The sequence below is a fragment of the Ceratotherium simum genome, chromosome 37 (genome assembly GCF_057802395.1).
Source record: "Ceratotherium simum simum isolate JZ-2026a chromosome 37, ASM5780239v1, whole genome shotgun sequence".
NCBI lineage: Eukaryota > Metazoa > Chordata > Mammalia > Perissodactyla > Rhinocerotidae > Ceratotherium > Ceratotherium simum.
Genome location: NC_141936.1, coordinates 8062346 through 8079795, shown reverse-complemented (window position 1 = coordinate 8079795; position 17450 = coordinate 8062346). Strand labels below are relative to the sequence as shown.

Below are 17450 nucleotides of genomic sequence, written 5' to 3'. Positions count from 1 at the left end.
TCGGAGGCTGTCTGAGCTGACCACGTGGTTGGTTCCCAAACCCTTCTGGCTACATCTCAACCACGTCATCTCTAGCGTGTCTGATTCCTGCGGCAGGAAGGCCTTTGTTGTCGTAGACAGGCTTCCACCTTAGAAACCCACAGGGTTGGAACCCTCCGCCCGTGGCCGGGCACGCGGCCCTTCTTTAGGCCCACAGAACTTGTCGCCCCTCCTTTCTCAGCCAGCCCTGAGGTTTTACTGAATTGCAGAAACTACATCGGGGAGACACCCAAGAGATGGTTTTGCCAACCTTGATTTAAAAAGTGAGGACGTGGAAGGCCAAGGAGGTGAAGGGACTTGCTGAAGGTCACATGGCTGGAGAACCACCCCAAAGGTCTAGTTTCCGTATCCTCTGGTCTCCTTCCAAAATATCGTGCTGTCCTGAGATGTTACAGCCGCCGCCTTTGCCGCCTCAGCATGTCCGCACTCTGGTGCGGGCAGACTGGTCCCATCCCTGTTTCTGACAGAGGGGTCCCCAGGTAAACTGAGGCAGGTGGAGTGTCAGCCCTGCTAGTGTGGTTTTCAGGCAAGCTTGGTTTGCTCCATTATTTACGAAAGGAGAGTTTAATTCTCTCACTTGACACTACTTACAAGGGGAGGTTCTGTGTTTGGCCCCTTAGCTGGTCTTCTGTGACTCAGTTTCCTTGGAAGTTTTTCTAAGAACTCTCTGAGAGGAGCCCAGCCCCAGGGCAGAGCTCATGCCTGCACGGGGGCTCAGCCGTGGCCCCGGCTCCTCCCTGCTGGTCATCAGCTGTCTCTCTCTTTCCTCCCTGCTGGAGCAGCAGTTGGATCCCCCTCAGAAGGAGCGGCTTGGGGCTGCTCTCGCCGAGATGGACCAGCAGCTCCGGAAGCTGGCGGACACCCCCTGGCTGTGCCAGCCCATGGAGCCCGGTGATGAAGAGGTATGTGGGTCCCAGGGCTTCATCGTGGGCGCCCTGCACGCAGTGGGTCTTCCTGCAGTGCCTGCAGTCAGTGTGCTCCATGCAGCCTTGGGGTTAAGATGGTGTCAGTCTTGCGGCTCCTGAAACGGCTTCTCGAGACTTCTCTACTAAAACGCCTTCAAGGCACAGAGACAGACTGTGGCAGGTAGGAAGGAGCCAGGAGTTGGTGTTGAGAACAACCCTTGATGATGGGGGCACATGTTGCCCTTGGAAGCAGAGCTGTGGGGCTGGCCAGGAAGTGGGTAGGAGGAAGGCTGAGCCCAGCCCACTGCTTTCCCCCAGTGTGGGGACACATCGGTCAGAAAAATGGCAGCTTCTTGGGAGTTTGTAGTCGATGGGGTCAGAGTTGGTGTGTCCCACTCACAGTCACACTTCCTTTACACGCACTTAGAGGCCCCAGCTTGCCACAGATCCTGTAGCTGAGACAGACAGGAGGTTGGGTGTATTGTGCCTGGGGGCGTAGAGCGGGCAGGAGGGCCCAGGAAAGGTGCTGGCTGGATGTCGGTTTTCATGGGCAGCATCTGGACAAAGCAAAGCCCAGACCACCTTCCTCTCAGGGCTGGAACAGAAGCCCAGTCTCACAAGGTGAATATCTGCTAGACACGGACACTGGGCGCCCCGCCACCAGCTCCCTGTGTGAGAACCTGTGGGCAGCAGTGGGCAGGGTGCGGAGGAGGGCAGAGCAGCCCTCGTACTCTCTCTGAACACAGGCATTTGTTGACAAAAGCAAACCCTGCATGGAAGACTGGTTCAGAGGCCTTCCAGCTGAGCAACAAAATTCAGCAATTTAAGAAGGAGGACACTTTGGTTTAAAAAGACAGGCCAAGCTCATCAAAAGTGGTTAAATAGTTAATTATAAATGTGATAAAAATTTCATTAAAAGAAAGAATAATAATATATAAAATATTCAATGGGTATAACAATAACGTAGTCCTGTAATTCCAGATTAAATTATCAGAGCCTGTGAAGTGGACAGTGCGGTGGGTAGGCCAGGAGGAGGACACGGACAGAGCAATGAAAGCACGTTAAATTCCTCCTTGTAAAGGTGGAAGAAGATTAGAAAGTTCTTGACTGATAATTAGAGAAATGTATAGTCAGCAATGTTTTTAAAAACGTAAAGGTAGTTTCTAGTAGGATTGAAAAGATTTATGTCTTTGCAAATCACTACAAAAGACAAAAAATATAATCTATAGTGTAAAAGAAAATAAGAAGCCAGTCAAGATGCAGTTAACAGCATAAAAATAAGAAAATAGAACATGATACAGCTTCCCCTCTTAAAAAGCAAATTTATTCTCAGATTGTGTTAAGAAAGGAATGTAACCATATGCTGATCACAAACGCTCAGTTTTCTTTCCCATACCTCCAATAACTTATGAATCAGAAAGATTAAAAATAAAACAATTTCAAGGGAAACAATAAAAAAATTCAAAATAACAATATAAAAATAGAATTGCATACCTAAGGCAATAAATGATAAAAAAGAGGATCACTTTATATTGTAAAATATAATATTATTACACATAGTCATAAGTTTATGATGATTATAATAGTCTTAAAACCATCTGCTAAGTAATATAGCATCTAAATGGGTTATTTAAAAGTATCTTTCTTATTTTCCAAAGTATGAGATTTTTTTCTAATTATATTTTTGTTACTGATTTTTAACTTAATTTCACTGTGTTCAGAGGTGGTGGTTTATATGTTAGGAGTCCTTTGAAATTTATTGAGACTTACTATATGGCCCAGTAGGTGGTTAGTTTTTAGAAATGTACCTCATATGCAGTTGTGTTATTTACATCATTAAGTCCTTACTGGTTTTTGTTTTTTTTTTTTGTTTTCCTGATCTATCTATGACTGTTGAACTCTCTGATCATGAATGTGGATGTCTCAATTTATCTTCATGGTTTTGTGCATTTTTGCTTTATGCATTTTGAGGCTATGTTATTGGGTGCATATAGGTTTTATCATCATGTAAAGACTTGTAGTAATGCTTTTTATCTTCAAGTCTACTTGTTTTGGTATATTCTTTTTCATACTTTTAAGCTTTATTTGGAGTCTCTCTCTTATAAATAGCATGTTGCTAAATTTGGGGGTTTTTATCCAGTCTGGCACTCTGTGTTTTAATTGGAGAGCTCAGTCTGTTTACATTTGTTGTGACTACTGATTATATTTAGATATATTTTTATCATATTTTATGTTTTCCATTTGTCCCACTTTTTCTGTTTCTTTTAATTTCTCCTTTTTGATTGATGAGTCTCTCCTTCCTCCCACATAATTCTGTTTGTCTCCTCTTCTAGTCTGGAAATAGATACTCTCTGTTTATTCTTTTAGTGAATCACCCCCAAAATTTTAATGTTAATTTACATGCATGAAATATGTAAAGCGAAAACCTCTTGAAATGAGAGAGAGAGTGACAGAAACCAAATTGCAGTGTGAGCCATCAGTATCAGCCCATGATTAATAATAATAAATTGTATTACAGCATCTGAACAAAAGAAAATTGAAAGAATATGTATGTATAGAAGCATGTATCATGTTTCTCTATAGAGAGGATTTTATGCTCTGTAAAGAGGGAGTATGCTTTCTTTTCTGTTACCATTGGACATTTTCAAAATCTGATCATATTCTAGACCAGCACTACTGACAGTGGAAAACTGTTATCATTATAGATATTGAGGGCCGGCCCCGTGGCTTAGCGGTTAAGTGCGGGCGCTCCACTACTGGCCGCCCAGGTTTGGATCCCGGGCGCGCACTGAGGCACCGCTTCTCAGGCCATGCTGAGGCCGCGTCCCACATACAGCAACTAGAAGGATGTGCAACTGTGTCGTACAACTACCTACTGGGGCTTTGGGGGAAAAATAAATAAATAAAATTATAAAAAAAAAAAGAAATTGAGAGGAAGGGTTTAGGAACTTGTAAGCAATTGACAGAGGAAATTTTATTTCTGTTGAAAATGATAAAAAATTGAGGTTTGTATTTTATATGTCCCTTTTGATTTCATTTTTCTAGTAATGTATTTTACCGTATTTCATTCAGGTAGCAGTCTGCCATGGACGGGAAATCTTTAAAGCTGGTTGTTTTCCGGGCGTGGTTACAGCAGCACAGTTCTAGGCCACAAGGAAGCCTCAGGGACTAACTCAAAGCAGAGACTGTGCCGGCCGTCAGCTGCGGCCCTCGCTCCCATGCCCCGCCCCGCCCTGCCCTGCCCTGCCCTGCCCTGCCCTGCCCTGCCCTGCCTGTGGTCTAGCTCTTTGTCCACGCAGATTCCCACGGGAGACAGAGGGCGGTGATTTCCTTCAGTTCATGGGCAGCAGCAGCAGCTGCAGTGGGGGCTCGCAGCCTGGTGCCTGGTTGCAGGTGGTTTGTTTGGGACTCGCGGGTCTTACTACTAGAGCCTCTGTCACAGGGATTGTGGCTTCAATGCTTTAAGCCTAAAAATGTTTTCAAAACAAATATCACCAAATGCTGTATAGCCACCATGGAAACAAACACAAACCACCGCAAATCCTGCTGGATGTCTGACCTAACGCATCCTCCAGGCTGTGTGCAGAGTGGCCCTGGGTTCTGGGGTTCCTAGTGTGGGCTGGGGAGACAGTGTGGGTGTTAGTTCCTACAGCAGTAGGTGGGAAATAGTGCAGGTGGCACCCGAGGGCAGGTTTAGTTGCAAAACCAGAAACCCTCTGCAGCCAGCGCCGGCAGAGCAGGGAGGGGCTGGGGCAGTGTGACAGCAGACCTTCATCTGATGGAAGCCAAGGCCGGAAAGCACAGCCGGCTGTCCCAGGAGTGGAGGGAGAAGCACACTCGCTCCTGGGCCTCCCAGGCCTCCTGGTTTCTCCGGCCTCCTCTGCAGGCTGCCTTCCCGCTCTGCGCTCCCACCCTCTGGGGCTCCCGCTCAGCCTCACCCAGGCGGGGGAAGAGACGGAGGGTGAAGTGCAGAGGGAAAAAGAACCTTGCAGGGGATGGTGCCCGTTTCTGCTAGCATAAAAATAGCAAAATTGTTAATTTGAAAGTAAGAAAAAAAGTGATAAATCTGTGAACTGGTTCTTTGAAAGAAAAGTAAAATAAATTCAGCCACCCTCTGACAAATATAATCAAGGAAAAAAATGAACAAAATGAAGTGATAAAAGAAATGTAACAATAAGATAAGAAAATAAATCAAGGGGCCGGCCCCACGGCGTAGCAGTGAAGTGCACGCGCTCCGCTGCTGGCGGCCCGGGTTCGGATCCCGGGCGCACACTGATGCACGGCTTGTCAGGCCATGCTGAGGCCGCGTCCCACATAAGGTGGAGGAAGATGGACATGGATGTTAGCTCAGGGCTCATCTTCCTCACAAAAAAAAGGAAAGAAAGAAAATAAATCAAGTTATATTCAAAGAAGTGCAAATAAATTTTAAAATCTTGAGAAACTGTTGATTTTTTAGGAAAAATTTAAATTATGCACATTGATGTCTGAAGACGTTTTAAGAAGAACAGCCGCAGAACAACTTGAAAAAATAATCTAAATATTACCTCCAAAGGAAGAATGTCAAGGAATATGTGATTTCCAGATATAAGAAACAGTATCAGAGCTAGTGGACATCATCCCAGTTCATTTTTCAAATTGTGGTAAAAAAACATTACATTTACCATCTTTGTCGATTTTAAACATACAGTTCAAGTAGCATTAAGTGTATTCACATTGTTGTGAAACAAATCTCCAGAGCTTTCAAACAGTTGATTTTTTAAAGCTAGCACATCTGATTCCCAAATTCAGTATTATCAGTAGATCCGTAAAAATAATTCCTTTAAATCAAATAGTTGGCGAAAGATATTCTTTATAAAAGAATTCCAGCTGGAAAGTGCAGAAGGGTTAAAAGGCCATTTTGCATCCCCGGGGAGACACTGGATTTAGGCGTGTCAGCGAGGGATGGGGCACGTCGGGGAGGGGGGCTGATCCACTGAGAGGACAGCGCTACTGGGGCGCCCTCACGCCTGAGAGCAGGAAGCTGGCTGAAAGCAGCCGTGGCCATCTCAGCGTCTCTGCGCGGGGAGGGAGCAGCGAGCACTCAGTCAGCCAGGACAGGAGCGTGTCCAGGACAGACAGCTGGTTCTCTACGGGTGAAGGACAAGGGAGGGCCAAGAGCCACAGCAGATGAGTGTCACTTGTGGACCTCGTGAGGGTCCTGACTCACAAACCAACTGTGAGAAGACCCCTTGAAACAGTGAGGGAGACTTGATACAAATGAATTCATTAGGTCTAATGAATTCTTGGTGGTGGGGGCAAGTATGGTAACGGAGCCATGATTGTGTTTTAAAAACAGAGTGTGCTTGTCTTTTAGAGTTGCGTATTTGAAGTATTTATGGGTGGAGTAATTTGCTGTCTGAAATTTGCTTTCAAAAGGCAGAGGAGACAAAATAAGTTAACATGCTGATAGTCAGCCTCATGCTACAAGTCGCCCCATCTTATGAAGGGATGAAAATATCCATGTTAAAAGTTAGACATAAATTTAATACTTGTGTATGCATTAAAAAAAGAGAATTATAAAGTCAGGGTTCTGTTAGAGAATGTGCACTGCGGTCGCCCCTGCCTGTGTCTGGTTCCTCTTGGGACAGAGGAGCCTGTGGCTGCAATGGTCACCTGGGAGCTAAAAGTCTTTCATGGAGCAGCTGTTAGAATTGGTAGTTTTGCCAAGTGTAGGAAATTTGTGAAAAGAGGTATCCACAATCATTGGTTGGAAAATGTCACTGTAAGAAGTCTGTTCCATAGTAGAAAACTTAACACACAATGCCTGTGGTAAGAAGTCCATGAGGACCATATAGGGGCATGGGGAAGATGGGAGCAGGGCCGCCGAGCATGTTCCCCATGTGAAGAGGCTCGTTACTTCCAAACTCTAGGATTGGTGCAATACCAGTGAAATTCCCTATGGGTCGAGGCTAGCCCCTTGGCCTAGTGGTTAAGTTCCACGTGCTCTGCTTCGGCAGCCCGGATTCGGTTCCTGGGCGTGGACTTATGCTACTTGTCGGCAGTCATGCTGTGGCGGCAACCCACATACAAAACAGAGGAAGATTGGCCACAGATGTTAGCTCAGGGTGAATCTTCCTCAGAGGAAAAAAATCGGGGCCAGCCTGGTGGCGCAAGCGGTTAAGTGCACGCGCTCGACTGTGGCGGCCCGGGGTTTGCTGGTTCCGATCCTGGGCGCGCACTGATGCACCACTTGTCAAGCCATGGTGTGGTGGCTTCCCATATAAAGTGGAGGAAGATGGGCACGGATGTTAGCCCAGGGCCAGCCTTCCTCAGCAAAAAAAGAGGAGGATTGGCAGATGTTAGCTCAGGGCTAGTCTTCCTCACACACACAAAAAACACACACACACACTCAAAAATCCCTGTGGAGTTTTTTTCAGTGGGACCAAATGTCCCTGAGATGAGAAAGCATCTCATAAGGCTGTGGTCTAACCTTGCGAGTCAGTGTGGGGACGCAGGTAGGTGGGGCCCTGGGGCAGAATCCAGGCCAGCACAGGCAGGAGGAAATTGGCGCCCCTGAAAAATACGGAACTGTGCTCTTTGTGAATTCAGTGGGTAATCACAGACACGGGATATAAACACGGGCACGTGTATTTGTGTTGCAGGAAAGAAGGACCACAGACCAGGCGGGAAGGGCAGTGTTAGCTCCGCCGTCCCCTGGGCTGCTCGGTGGGGAGGTGGCCACTGAGCAGGGACCGCGTCCCTGTGTCACTCTTGTTCCCCTCCCTCCGAGAGTCTGCCTCGGGGAGTAGATCCAAGGAGAGAGTGCAGGCAAAGCTGCATTTAGAAAGATACGCAGAATCTTGAGAGCTGAAGCCTGCAGCGCGACACAAGACCGGCTAAATGACTCTTAGTAATCAGTGTAACGGCACTGATGTTTAGATAACGTTCATGAAGCTGCTTAATCACACGAGACATGCATGTTATAAAATGGAAAAACAATGTGAAAATAGACACTGTGATCACTATGAAACCTCTTTTAAAGGAATTAAAATCCACAATAAACACAAGACTAAAAATCAAGGGAAAACGCGAGAATCAATGAGTCTGGGAACCAAGTGTCTCTCCCGCCTCTGACAGAGATGGGACTGAGGCCTCGGTGAGTGGGGGTCTGACCCTCGGTGGTTCTCTCCCGCAGAATGTGATGCTGGATCTGTCCAAGCGCAGCCGCAGTGGCAAGTTCCGCCTCGTGACCAAGTTTAAGAAGGAGAAAAACAACAAGAACAGAGAAGCTCGCAGCAGCCTGGGAGCCCCGGGTACCGCCCTCCTCTGTTCTTCCGGCCGCCCGCTGTGGGGCCCCCTAGCCCTGCTTTCTCCCCCGTGGTCCTGGGCCATGGCCCTGGTCACCACGGCCCGGTCCGGCCTGCCCCGAGCCGTCTATCTGTGGCCACAGAGCTGCACTTTGCTTTCCTGCCCTGCGTTGGGCACTGACCCCTGTCACTCCCTGCCCTCAGCTCCCTCTGTGCAGACTCCAGGTGACCCGCCCCCGAGCCGCCTGCCTGCCCTAGATTGGGGGTGTGAGGTGGGGAGGAGGACAGCAGAGGTGACAGGACAGACACAGAGCTCACACGCTGGGCCCGCTTCCTCTGAGGGGCTGCTGGTCCCTGATAATCGATCCCCTGATCAAGGCCCCCCACACTGGGAACTGGGCCACCGTGATTGTGGGTGCTGAAATCAATGGGAAATGGCATTTAAGGACATTTCTCCTGTGGGTCAATAAATCAGGGCTTCAAATCTCCATCCTAAGTGTCGGCCCTGAGCACAGCTGTCCCTAGCGCGCTCGGGTGCCGGGCGGCCCCAGGCCTCGATTTGGGTGTGGCGTTTGCCGCCAGTATGGATAGCGCCCTTTGATTTTTCTTCTTCACATCTTTGTCCAGAAATTGGGTTTCTTATAATGATGGTGGCTCTGACTACATGAAATCTCTGCATGTCTCCCTTCCTGCCGTGGCCAGAAGTGAAATGAACCCTCTAGAAGGCAGAGGGAAAGTTGGCTTCAGCAGCCCAGTCAGATGGACGTTTTCCTCGTGTTTGGTGGTGTCTGGTCCCTCCTGGGACACAGGGGAGATGTCCAGAGGCTGATGGCCGACCTGGCAGGAACAGACACGGGCTCCTCCTGCAGCTCACGCCCCTCGAGAGGGCGGCTCCCCTGCCTCTCTCTGCACCCCTCGGGGCGGCGCCTGTGGCTGGGGGGTGGGTGCCTGCTGCTGGGGCGTCTTGGGCACTGGCTGCTGGGGTGTCTTGGGTGTCTCCTGCTGGCTGCTGGGCGTCTCCTGCTGGCTCCTCGGGCATCTCAGGTGCTGGCTGCCGCCTGCCTTGTGCGGGGCTCTGGGCACTCACTGCACTCGTGCTTTTCCGTCTCTGACAGTTCACCTCTGGGGGACAGAGGAGGTTGCTGCCTGGCTGGAGCACCTCAGTCTCTGTGAGTATAAGGACATCTTCACGCGGCACGACATCCGGGGCTCCGAGCTCCTGCACCTGGAGCGGAGGGACCTCAAGGTACTTCCACAGCGTGTCCTGGGGACCTGCACCAGGGCGTCCCTGCAGCTCCCTTCTCCGTCCCCTCCTCTGCCTTCGTCGTGTCCTGGCACCAGGATTCTCTCCACGGTTCTCAGGCCTTTGTGCAGGACGCAGGGTGACATGTGGTGGCGGCCGAGAGGCCCCCCGCCTCCGGCAGGCAGAGCCAGGGCAGACATAGGGGGAGAGCTTGCTCTTCTGGGCCTGATTGGACGGTGAACTCTTTCAACATTGAAACCCTGAAACCTCGTTGAGGCCACAGCCCTGCGCTCTTGGGTCAGCTGAGGGGCTGTGTGTGACGACACCGTCTGGCTGCAGGAGCCCAGCCCTGGGTCTCCCTCTGCGGTTGACACAGTCCATCCGGGTCCAGAAGCCCAGGTGGCTGCGGGCGCTGCGGCTCCTCCAGGGTCACACCCGTCTCCACGCCGCTGCCTGCGCCGGCGCCGCACTGCGTCCCTCGAGGGGGCCGGGGAGCGGGGGCGCCCGGCCAGCTCGCGGTGGGGCTGGCTCGGGGCCGGCCTGACGCCCGGCTCAGGGCCATGTCCTGAGTGGGTGGAAGGCCACCGCGGGCATCCTGGACAGTGGCTTCCTCGGGTCACGTCATCCACTGCCGCCAGGCCTGTGTTTGTGTTGTCCCGTGTCCCTTGATGTCATCAGTGTTGGCGTGGGTGTGTGTGTGGGTGTGTGTGGTGGTGGCGGGCGTCTGTGCCATTGTTCTCTCTGCCCTTCCCATCGTGTCACTGTCTTCATCATTTTCACCCTCCTTTGTGTTCAGACTCAAGTGGGGGCCCGCCAGGTGGCTTGCTGTGGTGTCAGGGTGGCTGTCCTCTCGTTGCAGGACCTCGGCGTGACCAAGGTGGGCCACATGAAGAGGATCCTGTGTGGCATCAAGGAGCTGAGCCGCAGCACCCCTGCCACCGAGGCCTAGCCTTGGCCCTCGCGGCCTGTGTCCTCGGCTCTTCCCGCTACTGAGGCCGGGGCGCAGCGCGAGTCCCCTCTCATGGTGCTACTCCCTTTGCTGGCGACAGGAAGCCTCCCAGATACCAACATAGCTACCTGTGAAACCACACCTTTTCCACCCGGCGTCGCGAGGGGCAAACTGTGCCACCACCCCTCGGCTCTCGCTGACCTGTCTCGGGCCGGGCCTGGCCCCGGGCACCATGTGATCCGCAGAAAGGGCCTATCTGGGCGGCACACGGTTGTCCTGTGGGCTCCTCTCCATGTGCCCTTCAGTGGCGCGTCGGGTGGCACCATCTCCTGAGCGTTCCAACACTGGCCCAGCTGCAGCATCCCACTCTGGAAAGTTCCGTGCCTGCCAGCCACTCTGTGGTTCTTGAGCAGTGCTGCAAGGCCGCCCACTGCTGATGTCCTCTGTTGATTAATAGGCTCTTTAACAAAGGTCCTGCCTTTCTTGGTCTGAAGCGAAACAGATGCATTTCCAGGCCTGTTCGTTTTAGTTTGACATGAAGAGAAAGAAAAAACCCCTCCTCTTTAAGTCAAGTCATCCGGTAGTTCCGTGCTTGGGCCCATGAGTCCCCTCCCTGTCTGCCTCTGGTCCCTTGTGGTTCGCGCCACCTCCCCCTGAGCTGCAGGCGTGGGGATGTGGTCCATAGCCCCTGGGGTCCTGCCTGGGGCCAGGAGTGGACGGGATGTGTGTGTGCGTTAGTTCCGGAAGCTTCCCAGGCTCTGGGGAAATGCTTTCCATCCTCTGCTTCCCAGGCAGCAGCCCAGGGTGGGCTGTCCAGGGTCTCTGACCCTGTGGTCGCTTCTCGTGCCACCAGGCCCCATGTCCCTGGAGGTGTTGAGAGAAGGCTGAGCCAGGGGGACGGTCCCCAGGCGGCACCCTGGCCTCACTGCCTCTGACTGCCCCTTCCTCCCCCTTCCGAAGATGGCCGCACCCCATGGGGCTCCCCCCATCCTAGAAAGGGGGCTCCTCAACCCACTCTGCATGTGGGGGCCGCAGCCAGGGCTCCCCACCCCGAAGGGAGGCCTGGGCGTTAGTGAGGTCAGTGGGCTGCCGCTGCTGCCCTGCACCCCGCACTTTGCTTCACCCCATCGTCCGAGGGGGCGGGCGGCATTTACCCGCCCCTGGCTCTGCAGACCCCGCTGCCAGCACCCCTTCCAGCGCCCGCCGGGCCTGCCTCTGGATTGGCGGTGTCCCACTGGTGGTCCACGGCCCGCTCGTCTCCGCGTGTGGAGGGGCGGTGTTGGGGTTTGGGGTGAGAGTCCCGTGATCTGCACATGCCCTCAGCCGCGCCCCCGCAGGTGACTGGGGCAGTTGTGGGTCCCCCTCCTTGCCCCGTCATTCTCTCTGCCGTCACAACAGTTGGATTAGATGGAGGAAGGTGGAGCGAGAGTCCTGCCACCAGCGGTCACTCGATTTCAAAGCGGAACAGGCTGACAGAGGAGGTCATGGACCCATGCCCACGAGACGCGGACGGGTCTGCTCTGTGGCCTTGCGGGGGGTGCCCTGGGCTTCGGAGGTCCTCAGGGCAGGATCTGGACAGGCTAGGACTCCGGTGAGGAGGGTGCACAGGAGAGCAGTGGGCACCCCCCCCCACCCTCCGTGCCCTCCCCTTGGGAGAGCCTTAGGTTGGGGTCACGCGTGGTGTTTAAATGCCTGTTGTCAGTGAGTAAAGCCACACTGTTTACGTAAAAACTATTTTTCTCATCCTAGTGAGTCAGAAGTGAAAGGAATGAACGTGATGTTGCGTGAAGCTGTGGGGAGGGGCCGGCCCCTCGTCAGTGTGTGTCTGTTGCTGCACCTGGGGCTGCGCCTCTGCCAGCCCCCAGGACCCCTGCTGGTGGCTGGCCGGCTGTCCCTCCGGGTCCCGGGGGTCTTGGTCCTGTCAGTGCAGAGGGAGGAAGGAAGAGTCTTGGAGAAAAGGTTTTGTGCCCTCGGGTGGGGCTTCCCTCCTATTTATGATCCTAATTTATACAGCGCCCACCGTGGAAGCACACGCCTCCTGTACTGCTCTGTACATAGCCACACCGGGTTGTAAATACGTCGTTCTGTGTATAATAAAACAAGCCTGTTTTTGACCTTGCATTGTCGGGTTTCTTGTCATCTTTCCTTGTGCTTAGACATAAAATATCGGTTGCCACAATCTTTCCAAACTGGATTGAGAATTGTTTTTTTCAGCTGCTCTAAAAATAAGTTGAATTGGTGGGGGCTGAAAAGCAAAATGGAATGCCATTGTGTTTGTTAGGGTGTGGGTTCTAGGGTCTGTTGGATTAACAAATCAGCAGGGAGGGCCCTGGGCAGAGCCGAGGTTCTCAGGCTTGATCACGTGCAGCCTCAGCCCAGCCTCCCCACTGAAGGTGGTCATTTTAGCAAATATTCCAACTCTCCTGCGTCTTTTATATAAAAAACTGCAAACCGGAAGCTCTCTTACCTCTCTGGCTATTTAGTCATAGTATCTTTATCCCAAGGGAGCTGCCTCTCCAAGCTCAAGGTCACTTTGTCGTCCTCCAGTTTCCTGGGGTGAGGGCTGGGGACTGGGGTCATGGAATTGAAAATCAGGCTGGCCAGGGTACAAAAGGGCTGCCTGGGGTCTGGACGTTGGTTGCCACCACAGCAGCTCTTTGTCCCTCCTTCCTTAACAGAGTCCCAGTTTTGTCCTGGTGTACATCCTCCTCCCATGTGGCCATCCAGGATCAGGCCACATGGTTACAAGGTGGCTGCCACCATTCCAGGCATCACATCCAAATAGGACCATGTCCAGGGTAAGACATGTGTGAGCAGGTAGTTGTCTCTTCTATGTCTCTTTTCAAGATAAAAGGAACCTTTTCAGGGCCGGCCCCGTGGCTTAGTGGTTAAGTGCGTGCGCTCCGCTGCTGGCGGTCCGGGTTCGGATCCCGGGCGCACACCGACGCACCGCTTCTCTGGCCGTGCTGAGGCCGTGTCCCACATACGGCAACTGGAAGGATGTGCAGCTATGACATACAACTGTCTACTGGGGCTTTGGGGGAAAAAAATAAATTTAAAAACTACTATGAGATATTACTATATACTTATTAGGATAGATTTATTAAAAAAAAAAAAAGGAAACTTTTCATAGCCCTGGCTTCCGCTGACCTCCCCTAATGTCTCGTCTAGAATTGTGTCACACACTCATGACTAAACCAGTCAAGGCAAAGGGAATACGGCCATGCTGACCATCACGATGCTGATGGCTCACACATTTATAATATTTATTCCAGGTGCTGGCCTAAGTACTTCACACATATTAACTTGTCTATTCCTATATTAACACTCCTACAAGGTGGGGATCTACATTTTACAGAGGAAACAGGCTCAGAGAGGTTCACAACTTGTCCCGTGTCACGCAGCCAGCACGTGGCAGAGATGGGAGTCACGGGGCAGCTGGGCACCAGAGATCATACCTCGAGTGCTGTCCTGTGTCCCAGGCCTGACACCAAGCTCAGCCTACACGACAGGTGAGGAGACAGGGACCCGGTCCCATGCAGGCATCCTGGCCCCAAAGCATGGGCTCCTGCCTGCCTGCTGGGGCGCCTGGGGGACTGAGCAGGAGCAGGCCCGGGCGGGTGGGCCGGCCGCCAGCCTCCTCTTCTGCGCAGTGGGGTCGGGGTCAGGGTCGGCTCCGTGTGTCAGCAGACACGAGGCCTCTCCGAAAGCTGGCATCTAGGGGGCCCGGGGGCCAGTGCCACCCGAGGAGGGCCGGAGTCCGGTGTGGTGCGAGGGCAAGACTTAGGGAGACGGTGTGTGCGGGAAATGCAGTGGTCTTCATTATTCAAAACTGGTGCTGTTTCCTGTTGAGATGTCATCTACCAGAACAGTACGTGCTCTGTCCAGTTTAAAGCTGACCTGAGTGTGAACTGGCGGACGTTAGGGTCGGCTACGCGGCCTTAACAGGTAAAGCCCCCGTGTAGTGGCTGAAACTGAACCAAGTTTACTTTTTGTTCCCAGAACAGTCGGGGGCAGGTGTGTGTCAAGCACTCAGGGCCCCGGGCTGCAGCCCCTCTACGTGGTCACTCAGGGACGCGGCCGGTGCGGCCAGGGTGGCTCTGGTCCTCACCTCCGGGCTGGGGTGGGGGCAGCGCGGAAGCAGCGCGGCTGGAAATGAAAGCCCCCCTGGGGGCTGGCCGCCCCAGTGCAGAGGCGGGCCGAGGAAGGGCGGCCGTGGACTGCGCTCACAGCCCCCGACCCTGCTCTGGGTGCCCTCGGGGACTGACGGTCTCCTTACGGAGAAAAGCCCCTCGGTGACCGCCCCCTCGCCCTGCTCACCCCCTGTAGATGGTTTGCGGATATTTGGGGAGGGGAGCCTCACGCTGTCGCCTGGCACCATCGGGTCGGCAGCCTTCCCTCTGCCAACCTGGCCTCTCCTGCCGGCTGGGAGGCCGACGGCTCATCCCGAACTGTTGTCGCCCAGCCAACGTGCCTGCCACCGCTCCCGCTCCGCCCTGGGGGTTTCCATCCCCTGGACTCGGGCCTCTGCCACAGGCACCGAGGCTCCTCCGCTGGCTCCCGCTCAGAGTCTACGCCGCGTGGTGACTGCAGGTGGCTTGGGGAGGTTAAGCTCGGGTCACGGGGGCTAGAGAGGGTAAGTTGAGACCCATCTTTCCTTCTGTGCGCCTCCTCCTTTCTGACCCCGGTCCCCGCCGCTCGGGAGAGCCCTGTGAGCGAGCTGGCCTGGGGTGGTCGAGGATGTGCTGGCTGGATGCAGCAAGGGCTGGAGAAGGCGTTTGCTGAAAAAGATCCAGGCTCGCGTGGCTGCTGACTCGTTGCGGATCTCGTCTTCATTTAAAATTTTGATATTTTGTTTTCCGCATTAATTTTGATTTCTAAAAATATTGTGGTGAAAAATGATCTGTCCTGATTTAAAAGTGTTTCGGGCGCCTCTAAGTTTTGCACCCAAGGCCTGGCTTACCCTCGTCCTGGCCTGTGTTGCATGATCTAAGTTTGAGTGCTAGAAGCTCCAACTCTCTCTTGGCATTTGTGGAAGCCACTGCTAGATGCCTATGGACATCAGTCCTCTCCTCCCACGCCCCCCAGAGAACCCCTGCATCACCTGGGGGAGCACTGTGCCTAAATACGCCCCTGCAAATGTGACCACGTTCTCCAGGCTCCTTGGCAGTCAACCTTATTAATGTGACTAAGTTTTGGCCAAAGAGATGTTAAGTATTAACTGAGATTTCCAGGAAGTTTCCTTAAAATCATGAGAATGTGCTTTTCTCTTTCCTCCTGCTGCTAGCTTGGAGGGTGGACACGATGGCTGGACCTCCAGCAGCCAGCTTGGGCCCTGAAATGGCCTTGAGAATGGAAGCAAGTATTGAGGGTTACAGAGGTGGAAGCCCCCTCCTTGACATCTCCATGAAGTCCTGGAGCGCCTCCCATTGCACTTCTTTTATATGAGTGAAAACCAGACACGTCTTGTTCTCTGTCTCGTAGAGTTGAACCTAATTCCTTACATCAGTCCTTCCATAACAGTCTCATCTCTCCTGCAGGGAGAATTGGGCAAAGGTTTTGTATTTGGAAAGGCAAAAGCAAAAGCATATAGAGACCCGAGTTATACCTGTTATGCAGGAGTGAGGCCAAAGAATGAGCCAGGGGCCCCTGCGGGAGATGGGCGAACTGGTGCAGAGGAGACTTCAGAGCAGACTGGTGCACACCTGCACAGGCATTTACAGTGTGTGGAGGCCTCACTGGAGGACGGTCTGCATGCCAAGTGGACCTAGACAGAGGCGCTGCACACACCAGGGGGTGGCAGCTCTGACCACACCAGCCCAGCCCGGGAGCTGACCTTGGAACATGTGTCTGTATCAAGCAGGAGCTTGGGCACGGCCCTTCCAGAGTTTTGATCACAAAAGCATCAAACACTACAAAACACGGGGAAGAGAGCCAGCTGGCCGGGGAGTTACAAGGCTCTCTTGCTCACGTTGTTGACGGAAGCGGATCAACCGTAAGCTGCCTGAACTTCTGGAAATCGTGTTGCCAGCCAAACCCCACGCGGTGAACAAAAGCCTGTGGTCACTTGACCCCAAGGTCATTGTCCCCAGGCCTCCAGGACGTGCACACTCAGGAAGAAAATGCCCAAGTGCTACCACCGCACAGGGGAGTCCTCCCAACCTCCACCTGAGGTGTAACCGCAGGGTCAGGCTGCGTGGGCCCCGACTGCTGCCCTGGGGCCGCTTCTGTGCACTGTGGTCACCTCACCCCTCTGTCCACTCGTTCTGGGTGGGAGTATGTTTGTCATTTAGCGATGGGACCCAACCCAGAGGTCTGCCTCTAGGGACTTTGGGCTGGGCTGGAGCAGCAGCTGGGTGGGACTCTGAGGTCCTTCCTTTGGGGAGGGACGGTGTGGACAGCTATAGCTGGAACAGCTGCCAACATCCAGGTGAGGTGCTGGCAGCTGTGAGACGCCCGCGTGGAAGACCATGATGCACGCTGGGCAGCCAAGGGGCTGGACCGCGGGGGCCCTGCAGCCCACAGCACTTAGAGTTTCTTTGGGGGACCATCACCTGCCCTCCTCCCCCTCATTGGCGTGAATGGAGCCGACAGCAGGGTGGGCATGTCACCCACTTGGGGCCGATGGGTGTCAGGCCGGGACTTTACAGGTCCCTGGACGGAAGCACCGCGTCTGACAGGAGGCAAATCTGGGGCTGCTGGTGGCATCTCGCCAGCCTGGGAAAAGCCCTCGGGGGACAGAAGCCACCTGGGAGAGACAAGCACCAGGGCCCTGGACAGGCTCCAGCCGTCTTTCAGGCGTTCGGCCCTCCATGGGCCCGGTGTCAGCTCCACCGTGGGCTCTTCCATTTCCCAAGCCAGGAGATGCCCATTTTTCCTCAAGCCAGCCTGAGTCGGGTCCAGGCACCTGCAAGTGGGGGGTCCAGCTAACACAGCAGCAGCGACAGGGCGCCTGGGGAGAGCCGCTGTCAGCGCCGCCCTCGCGCTCTCCTGGGCCGGGCGGGGGCCAGAGGGAAACGCAGCGACTG

The 17450-nt window shown here is 53.4% G+C and overlaps 1 protein-coding gene across 2 annotated transcripts in view; it reads left to right on the top strand.

Moving 5' to 3' along the window:
• The window catches only part of DGKD (diacylglycerol kinase delta), a 111181-nt gene extending 98640 nt beyond the window's left edge, over nt 1–12541 (top strand). Inside the window, exons 27-30 of one of the 2 annotated variants that reach the window (XM_087424667.1) lie at nt 822–941; nt 8119–8236; nt 9346–9476; nt 10333–12541. In XM_087424667.1, coding sequence (XP_087280793.1) covers nt 822–941; nt 8119–8236; nt 9346–9476; nt 10333–10422 — 459 coding nt within the window. In that variant the 3' untranslated portion in view covers nt 10423–12541. The remainder of the gene's footprint in view (nt 1–821; nt 942–8118; nt 8237–9345; nt 9477–10332) is intronic. The other variant, XM_087424668.1, reaches the window with a different exon arrangement.
• The last annotated feature ends 4909 nt before the right edge of the window (nt 12542–17450 follow it).